The sequence below is a fragment of the Bufo gargarizans genome, chromosome 9 (genome assembly GCF_014858855.1).
Source record: "Bufo gargarizans isolate SCDJY-AF-19 chromosome 9, ASM1485885v1, whole genome shotgun sequence".
Classification (NCBI taxonomy): Eukaryota; Metazoa; Chordata; class Amphibia; order Anura; family Bufonidae; genus Bufo; species Bufo gargarizans.
Genome location: NC_058088.1, coordinates 164,852,152 through 164,862,778, shown reverse-complemented (window position 1 = coordinate 164,862,778; position 10,627 = coordinate 164,852,152). Strand labels below are relative to the sequence as shown.

Below are 10,627 nucleotides of genomic sequence, written 5' to 3'. Positions count from 1 at the left end.
CTACGTTTTGATCAGGGTTTTGAACATAACCTCTTTTGGGAACTTGTACAAGCATAGATAATTATAAAGATGGGCATACTCAAAGTGGGAGATATTGAATACTTCTGAAAACAAAATATTACTGAAGTTGGTTGGATAATCCTGCAATGATCCTCGCTTCCTCCGGTTGGACAGCTAGGTCCAAACATAGGATAATGTGTTTATCTGACCATAGGACATCCAATGGTACTTGAAGTGCATGTGGCTTTTAGCTAATTTTTAGCTCATAAGATGTTGTGCACCCTTCAGGACTTAAAGGGGTCGCAGCGGTGACCTGCTCCCCCTGTGTCACATGTGACGTGACGCAGGGAGAGTAGGTCACTGCTGCAGTCTGTGATTGGCTGTTGACGGATGTTGACCTCAGCACAAGTGGGAAGCGAAACTGCCGGCCCGGGAGCCCAACAGACTGGATCAAGTGAGCCTCCCCTGGGCCAGGCAGGTCTGGACCACCCTGTTAGAGTTGGATAACCCCCTTTAAGCTGTCAGCCGAATACTCATTTGGCCGATATCTGTTCCTCCCATCATGTGCATGTTGGGTTCAGCTAACATCTATTCCTCCTAACTCCACCATATACATACATGCATGCTTGGTTTGGCTGACCTCTATTGCTCCTGACTCCCCCATAAACGTATATGCATGTGTTTTCAGTGGCAAAAGAGGAGATAACTCCTGGCAGAAAAAGGGAGGCCCCCCCCTTACACATGAGATAGTTGGCAGTTTCTTGCCAAAATTGGCGGGGGCGGGCAACAATAAGCAAATGTATATGGGGTGTCCTATAGCATTGCCTCAGGTTTAATATGACTCCTATACTACAATGGGTCCCAACCCAATATATGCACAAATTACAATTACATCTTTATTTTGTCAGCCTTAAAACCTTATAAATGTGAGAAAAAAAGGAAAATCATGTGTAAAGGGCCAATACCCTTATCTCCCCTGACGAAACCACACATGTGGCGAAACATGTCGGGAGGGGTGGTGTAGTGCATTTAGTTTTAGGCAAAGGACAGTGGACGGTTTAAATCAATCAATACAGGGACAGTGAGGGGGCATATGTGCAATAGTAGGTGTATGATATAGACACCTAGTGCCTGCATTGTGTATCAGTGTGCTTGGTCTGGTAGCCACATTGTGTCGGACTGAGCAATGTAGGCTTGTGTGAAAATGTATTCAGCAGTGTGCATTTATAATATGCAAGGCAGTTGACAAGAGGTTCGTTTTGGGCGGCTCCGTCATGGATCTGCAAAAACGGATCTGTTACCATAATACAACCGCATCCGCCATGAACGGATCCGTTTGTATTATCTGTAACATAGCCAAGACGGATCCGTCATAAACTCTATTGAAAGTCAATGGGAGACTGATCTGTTTTTTTATTGTGTCAGAGAAAACGGATCTGTCCCCATTGACTTACATTGTGGGTCAGGACGTTTGGCTCAGTTTCGTCAAGCGGATAGCGAAACGCGTTTTGGTGTCCGCCTCCAGAGCGGAATGGAGACTGATCGGAGGCAAACTGATGCATTCTGAGCGGATCCTTATCCATTCAGAATGCATTAGGGCAAAACCTGATCAGTTTGGACCGCGTGTGAGAGCCCTAAACGGATCTCAGAAACGGAAACCAAAACGCCAGTGTGAAAGTAGCCTTACAAGAATAACGAAGCTGCATGAAAACAGACGGTCAGACAATGTGGTCCATCTGAGCAGCAGTGACATTTAATAGAATTATCATGGTTATAGAATAGCATTGGTAGCACACATCTCAGACCACATACAACTGGTGTACTTGCACCCCTACCTAATATAATATCTGCGGAGTAGGAAGCACTACATGAAATTGAAATTTGTACATATATTGGGTTGGGACCCCTAAAGGGATTTCTTTTTGGTCAGTTGACCGTTTGGCATTTTGTTGAAATTATCCCGAGGGTCCCATCTAGGGCCTTCAATTTGATATATACTACAATGGCAACACTCAGGTTTATATATGTATTTAAAAGTAGATTGTTGTACTTGGACTTTGTCTGTAGCTCATTGTGACTTTACCTGTGGTTGTAGCGTCTTTGTCAATGGAGCATAATCTAAAATATGACTATAGCAGCTCTGTTAGATTAGACCCCAAGGGAAAGTACAGTAAGTCGTTTCATTTGTGACTGTATTGCACTGTGGGTGGTCTTCATGCCTGCCTGCTGCTTTATAAATACACGTGTAAGCTCAAACATATAGGGGAGAATTTATCAGGACTCCAGAATTTTAAGTTAAAAGAATTGTGACTTTTGTGCTTATTTCTGAAAAATTTTGCAACACTTTGGATTTTTGCATTACTCACCCCAGTTTTGGATGCTGGGTGGGAAAGTGGATGTGGTTATCTATGATAATTAGTTTCACTGAAATGTATAGAGAGTGAAAGAACATCTCCAAACAGACAATTTTGACCTAAAAATGCCCTGAATGTATAAAATATTGTGCAGCATTTAATAAATGTGGAGCAAATTACAGCAACGAGGACCCCAGTAAAAATTGCCATCGTGATAACCCCCCCAATAATATTTTCAAAGTGATCCCATATACCCAAAAAATTTTGTATGACATTTTTGCTCCTCCTTCATCCCCTTTTTACTGTAGCTACCACATACTGATATGTAGCCCAATGGCAGTGATAGCTTTACATTTCTTTTGGATTGGGAAGAACGGCCCCAAATATCAAGGTTAAAGGGAATGGTTTGCATAGTAAAGCATGGGGAGCATGGAGAGGTCAATGGTAATGTTGCCTTCACTCCACCCAATACTTTGCAGTATAACACAAGGAGTCCCCATTAATATGCAAAGGACGCAGAGAGCATAGGGTCATGAAATCAATAGGGCCTTGGGAGTCCTTAATAGGGTCATCTGGAATTCCTTCAGGGCCTTGTAAAAATCCTAAGATTCTTATCCCCCAGTTTTCGTTCCAGTTTTTTTTCAGTACTGCAAAGTTCAGCTGCCAGGAAGGGTAAAGTGAACTAGCTGACATACAGTAATTCTTACTGGAATGTGTGATTCCACCTTAGTAATGCGGAAAAGGGCAGAGTTAAGCAATTTTGATGCAGTGGAGACTATTATGAAACTTGACCATTAGTTAAAAAAAAAAAAGAAAAAAAGCACAGCAACTATTTGCACATTGACTTCAGTAAAAAAAAAATAAAAAAATGTGGACCTTAGAAATTACGTCCACCATATTACTTTGTCCCTTGTTGAAATTGCCTGGTCTTTTTAGGTCACTTTTCGACATTTGAAGTAACATATGCAACGTCAGATGTTATGCCGGTTATACTATACTTGACCACCCAGTTGCAGTGAAAAATGTTTTTTTAGAAAAGTGGTCCACTAATACAGGGCAAATTTATAGATAAAAAGCAATGAATTTTGCAGACAAAAGTCTTTTTTAGATCAGGCGTGGTCTTCTCAAATAGATGACATTTTGAACAGTGACATGTCTGTATATATAGGAACCGGAGTACTTATTGGTCAAATTTGAAACGACTTCTGCAGCAGTACCAACCAATGAGCATAGATATTCAATGGTTACCAGCCAACTGTTATCACATCCAATCCACACTAGATCCTTTGTTCGTAAGCCTGCTCATCTTGGCCATATACAGTGAGACAGCAACCCAAAGTTGGGTTAAAATGTTGTCTTCTAGGGGACAACCAGTATCTAAAGTATTTGGTGGAATCGTAAGTCTTTCTTAGAAAAACTAGTCTGGATAATGGAGTGGTCTCCACAAAGACTTGCTCTTTTGGACAAATGGCATGGTATGTTCAGAGCAGTAGGAACCACTGGCACCACTCCAAGGGAGGATTGGTGAAAACATTCAAAGATGGCAAATGCTTTTTGGTCCCAACAGTCGATGCCCAACAAGGTCTTCAGCTGGTAACAAACATTAGCTTATGCACAGATCCCAGTGTGAATGACTGCATCTGCCAACAAGTAAATATAGTAGGCTATGAGTATATAGCAACTGAAAATTTATCAGAAGACTTGTACAGACTTGTATATGTATTTATGGTAGGTATGGGTTGTAGAGTCATGTAGGAATAGTTTTGTGTGTCATGGACATTTTTTGTTTCTTGCATAAGGTAGTGCAAAACAGTGCACAATCTTTTGTATCAGGAGTGTCTTTGAAGTGCAAAGCTGCTGGTGGCTTTCGGACAAGAATCTGCAACACAACACCCTACAATGTACTACAGTTTGCATGATTTTACATTCAGTTTCAGTTGCCAACTGCTGCCTTCAAACAGCTGACCATACAAGTGTAATACCTTCTACTTGGCTGGCCCATTCTCTGTGTGGCACAATCTGGGATTGTTGTCAAACAAGCATTGTAGGGTATCTCAACATCATAAGTTTTGTTCAGAAAAAGACCACACACACAGATTAAGGTCACATTTGGATGCATATTAAACCACTATTATGATGTGTATCTTACACATGGAGTATATGTGAAGAAAAGGGCTTACTTGTATGTGGCTTCTAGCCAGCATAAGTGTTGGACTCCTATGACCCAAATACCTGAAGGGCATCAAGATATCAGGGATACCTTGTTCCTTCATGGTTGTTTGGGCCCTGAATTTAGATGCTGCTTGTTCGGGCTGCTCTTGGTGGAGATGGGATCCTTGAATGTTCCTAGATAATAGAGGACACATGATACTCTGTCCATTTGCACTTTTATAATATGAACTTATTTTTGTGACTATATGCTAGGCGCTTTTGCTCTTGAAACCGAAGGATCATGTGCACTTGGTCCTCCTTTTATTTAGTACTATGTGTATTGACATCTACATGAAGTTCATTGAACTGTAAGATGTAAATATACACCTCAAATAAAACTCCTAACATTTTTCAGTTCCGACGTGCACCTAAACTGAAATAAAACAGAGGAATATTGCTAGTGATTAGTATAGAAGATGCTACTTATTTTTAGGTTTAATGTAATCTGTTGTCAATTTCAGAAAGGTTTGTAGATGGCACTAAGACAAAAGACAGTGACAAATCCAATAACATGGTATGCCCTATATTTTATCTGCTAAAGCATTGCAGAAGATTAGAAAATTCAGGGCTACAAAGCAAAGGAGCAGGAATGGAGGATTCTTCTAAGTCAGATGTTCAAACAGATTAACAGGGTTGTCTCAGTGATCTGCAAGCGGAGCATTCCTCTCCTGACGACTCCCAGCCCTAAACAACCTCCCCGAAAGGCCGTAAATAATGTGCTTATAATTGACATCAACAAACCGAGCAGGCATCTTCACAAGACTGTAGCCTAATGCTCCAGATACTGACGCAGCCTTCCTTTATGTGCACCCTATGGTGAAAGGGTAAAGATACCGTATATACAGCTCAACATTGCAACAATTACGTCTCTTCACTTTCTGCTCATGTCAGTATGTGCTGCATTGGTATCCTGTACATAGGTGGGTCCTGACAATGACATATCAATATATCTATATATATAATTTTTATTTTATTTTTTTTTTAGATTGTGGCGTGCACTTTTTAGTTTTTGTGCTCTGCTTGAAATAAACGCAAGTGGTAATGTTTAGTAATTTTTTTTGCACTGAATTCTTTTCATGCTGCTCAGAAAAGGAAGTGACTTTACAGGGGGTACTTTCCTATATATATCTAAAAAAATAAAATAAAAAAATAATGCATAAAAAAATGCCATTATGCTAAGGCATGTGTTCGGCCAAAAACAACACAAAAATGCATAAGAAACATGCAAAAGTTGGCACAGGTTAGGCATTTTTGGATGCATTTTTTTTTATTTTTTTTTAACTGTGTGGCAGCATCCTAAAGAAACAATATTGATGGGGGTTAGGGGTGTATCTCTACATTAGTCAAGAATACAAGGAGTGACCCCCCCCCCCCCTTGTGTTAGCTTTTGCGGTGGCCATGTTGGTTTGAATGCTAAATATAATTTCAAACTTGAATTCACAGCAGAGGACATTTCAAGAGCCCGACTCCATAGTTCATCTTTTTAAATTTTAGGAGAAAATACACTCTTCAATATTCTTGTGGGAGCAGTTGACCTCGAAAGCATCCACTGTCTAAGCAAATAGAGTTGCTCTTGTGTGTGTTGGCTCGAAAAAGCCTTGATGAGCAAAACTGAACTTTTCCCCATTCATTCCGAATTTTTGTCCAGGGTTCAGGAAGCTCCTCTGTCTCTCAGTGACCCCACATCTCCATTCAGGCTTTATGGTGACCAGGTTGTCCTCATCTGTACAGTAACATTGAATAGATCGCCTCCTGGAATGTCGGACTATTGATCCACACCATTGTCCACACTCTGCTCCTCCCTTGATATAAATAGCTCACAGTGACAGGTTTGTGACATTTTGCTTTTTTGAAAGGAATTCCACAAACCCACAGCTTCCTTGCCTTTTATTTTAAGGAAAATTAAAATGTCTTCCAAATAGTGGGGGAAAAGCTGATGAAGATGTCATGATACCTGATCAGACCCCATAGATAGGTCATGACTTCCTTTCATAGTAGTAAATGAACAATGAGATAGAAGGCACATTTATGCACAGTATATCACACATCATTTCATCCAAATATTATTCCAGTACAATGGGGCAGATGTACTAATCCTGGCTAAAGATAGGTCAGCATTATCTGACACTGATGCATCTTTAGAAGCATGTCTAAATTTCCACCAGCTATTTCTTGGCTTGCTTAATTTTGGGCAATTTTGGCACGATAAGTATCTCAGGCCACACTCCTTTCGCACTAAACCCTGCCCAATTTTCAATGAGCCACATCTATTATCGAGCGAGGCTCAAAAGATATTTAAAGCACATAATAGATGTGATGAGCATCATGGATGTCAGGGTTTTTCATTTATTTTTTTGGGTGCAAATTTAGTCAGAATTGAGGCACATACATCTCCCAATATATATGTTCTTTTTACAAAAATACCTCAACAAAAAATTTAACAAAATGATCAATGTGCCCATTGCAGTAGACTTGAAAGGTCTATGAGCAGGTTGATATTTGATGGGATTTTTATATTTCGGGCCTATCCAAATCAGCGAGGAAGGCGAGTCCCGACGATAAGTTCTTCTGCAGTTTTCTGGGGCTAGAACTAAACACCTCCATCCATTTTGTAGTGGATGGAGCTGGTTCCTACTCCCGTTGAAGTGGATAGAGCTTTGTAGTTGTTTTTGCCAGATGATATTCCTAAGGATAGGCCATCAGTGTAAGATCCTGGAGAACCCCTTTACTCCACATACATAGGGCTGGCATTATAGATGAGCATCCTGTTCAGTCGCACACAGCTTTGGCAGGTGAGGCTTGTGGTTACCATGTATCCTAATATATGGTGTATTATGTAGGCATTGCTGTTAGGGTAGCCTCGCACATAGCGGTAATTTGGAAAAATTTGATGCAAAATCTGTATATCTTAGCTGGTTTCCAAACAGATTTGTTGTGGAATTGCTGCTGATTTCACATGTCAGCGCAATGCAAGACGTGAAATACGTGGCAGTGCCATGCAGAGTCTGTATCTGAGCATGCAGATTTTGCATCGGATTTGTCCATATAGCACGTTGCGGTAACTGTAGGTCAGTATTGTCAGTGCTATACACTGCTGCTGATACTTCAGCCTCTGTTACATCCTTTCTGTTCTAATGTCATTTATGTATAGATTGGAGCTGCCCCTGAAAACACATGCATGTTGTAGACCAATAAATATTCAGTTAGTTCTGAAGCCGATAAATTATCAGCGTCACCACGGGTGGCTTCCCAAGGGTCATTAGGGGAGGAAAGGGTTACAGCCATTGCTGTTATGCATGATGTGTCTTCTATACATTTCAGTATTACATTGCCCTTTAAATATCATTCAGGAAAAGCTGTTGACATAATTTGTGTAAAGAGGAGTATTACTAATTGAAAGATGACAGATGTAGCTGAGCTGACTGTGTCAGCAAACTCTTTGGGATGCATTGAATTGCTAACCACTTGTAATATCATAGGGGCAACATAATCCTCTCTGCTACATCTGTATTTTTCACAGTCGGCCAGAAAACGTTTTCATTTGCTGCTCTCGTGGGGATTACAAAGTGATTTCCTATCCATACGCATCCTTGACATGGCATCAAATCCAATGTACCCGTACTGCTTTGACATTTTACCAAGCCATGTGCTGATGTATTAGGATTGCATATGTCACCAATTCTATCTTAATTTAATCATTTACAAGTTTCAGGGACACCATAATAATGAGGATATACATATGTATTTATTGCAAAAACTGCAATATGACCAGGGGTGGGATTCAAAGTTTTAACGACAGGTTCCCTACTCAACCGCGGACACGCGTCGTCACGACACATGTTTACATATACATACACAATAAATATGCCACACACGTACACATAAATACACCATATACATGGTACACATACATAAATACACCCTATATACACTACACACACATACCGCCCAACTTTTAATAAACCTAAGGAGCCATGACGATCACCCTGACGAAGGCCGCTCAGCTTGGTTTCGGCTAGAGAGGTCCGATCCGGATCATCGTAGATGAGACCCAAAGCTTCGTAAAATTAATCTACCGACCGGAGAAACTGCGATCCAGTCGGCAGAGAAAAAACCCATGACTGCGCATCCCCCTAAAGAAAACCTGTCATGCGGGTATTTGTTTATAATATAACTCCTTATATACAATCATTAACTATTAAAAAGTACCTTCAATTTATTCACTTACTGGTGAGACAGATGGTTACGTCATAATATACACACAAAGATGCCACGCGCCGCATGCTAATGAGCTGATTCGAGTCCAGCGTGACGTCTAACTTTTATATGAGTCCAGCGTTTTTCTATTCAGCGGTGTAGCCACTCCCCTATTCACTTCAGAAGCTATAAATAACGCGCATGCGCGCTGTCTGATCAGTGTAATGACGCACATTCATAGCTGAAAGTAAACTGGGCATGCGTCGGCTCATCCTCCCCTCCGGTGGACCAGTACAAGCAGGAGTTATTTGGCGGGCAGAGTGTACATCTCGGGTAAGCGTTCTCCTCCTTGACTTGTACTGGTCCACCGGAAGTGAGGATGAGCCGACGCTTGCACAGTTTACTTTCAGCTATGAATGTGCGTCATTACACTGATCAGACAGCGCGCATGTGCGGGATTTGTGGCCAGAAATAAAATAATAAAGGAGCTGTAGATGATAAAAGTGGCGTGGTTTATTACATCATTTATTTTAATAATTGGCGGGGGGAAAAAAACAGGGAATGCAAAGGTAATATATTACTAAGGTAAAAAAAAAGGGGGAGGAATAGACTATTGAAATTAGTAATTATAATAAGGGCTAGTTTGTTCATGGGGTGATAAACACATGATAGGTTCCCTTTAAGCAAGGAAATAACCACACCGACTCGCTGTTTCTCATCCCCAGATGAGTGTGGACGTAAAAATGACGGTTTTGGCAGTTTATAATGTCACGCTTCGATGTGGGAGGGAAACACCACAAAGAGCATAGAAGGGAAGGGGGGGGGAACAGGGAATCAGGCCTGAGAACTAGGCAAGGAAGATGGACACCTCCTAGTGAAAACCCTAACCAAAATCCTGACTGACTACCAGTATGAACAGACCCCAAAGGTAGGTGCGTTCATACGCAGGAATACCTAGAGTCCTATCTAGCCCTACAGGACCCTGGTACTAATGGCAGAGACGAGAGTACCTGTGCCTCCAAAAGGAAGGACGAACAGGAGTCTTCTACAGGCCTAATGCAAAGAAAAAGGAAAAGCAACACACAGAACCCATGATGATTTTTCACCCATCTCTTGTCTCTGCAGTTTGACAAAAAAAAAATATCTTAGGCTGCTACTTTTCCATCCTCCTCCTACCTTCTAAACAACTCATCCTGCCACCTCCAATACTGTGCCCGCTGTGCTCCCCAATACTATAATACAGAAACAGATAATCCCCATGATAACACTAGTACCACAAATAGTGCCCCTGACACTAATAGTGTAAACATTATGTCTAGGGATGAGCGAATTGACTTCGGATGAAACATCTGAAGTCGATTCGCATAAAACTTTGTTCTAATACTATAAAAAAAACATTTCCCGAACTTGGGTTCGGTTCCAAGTGGTACTCTCCCCTTCCCCAATGTGTCCCCCATAATGTGCCAGTATAAAATGCCCCCATAGCGCTCCTTCCCTTTCGCCATATGCCCCCATAATGTGCCCATATAATATGCCCCCCATAGTGTTCTCCCCCCCAACTCCATAGCACCCCCATAATGTTCTGGAATAAGATTCCCCCATAGTGTCCCCCATAATGCGCCAGTATAAATGCTTCTTCATAGTGCCCCCATAATGTGTCTATATAATATGCCCCCCATAGTGTTCTCCCCCCAACTCCATAGCGCCCCCCCATAATGTGCCAGTATAAGATGCCCCCAATGCCACCATAATCACCCATGTGCCAGTAGATGCCCCATAGTGTCCCCCATGATGTGCCAGTAATGCACCCAGTAGATGCCCTCATGGTTTCTCTTATGATGTGTCAGTAGATGCTCACATAGTGC

The 10,627-nt window shown here is 41.5% G+C and overlaps 1 protein-coding gene across 1 annotated transcript in view; it reads left to right on the top strand.

Annotated features, from left to right (window-relative positions):
* Window positions 1-3,783: 3,783 nt before the first annotated feature.
* NR6A1 (nuclear receptor subfamily 6 group A member 1) overlaps window positions 3,784-10,627 on the top strand; it is a 53,524-nt gene continuing 46,680 nt past the window's right edge. The window contains exon 1 of the mRNA XM_044269021.1: window positions 3,784-3,829. Within this exon, the coding sequence (XP_044124956.1) occupies window positions 3,784-3,829 (46 nt within the window). The remainder of the gene's footprint in view (window positions 3,830-10,627) is intronic.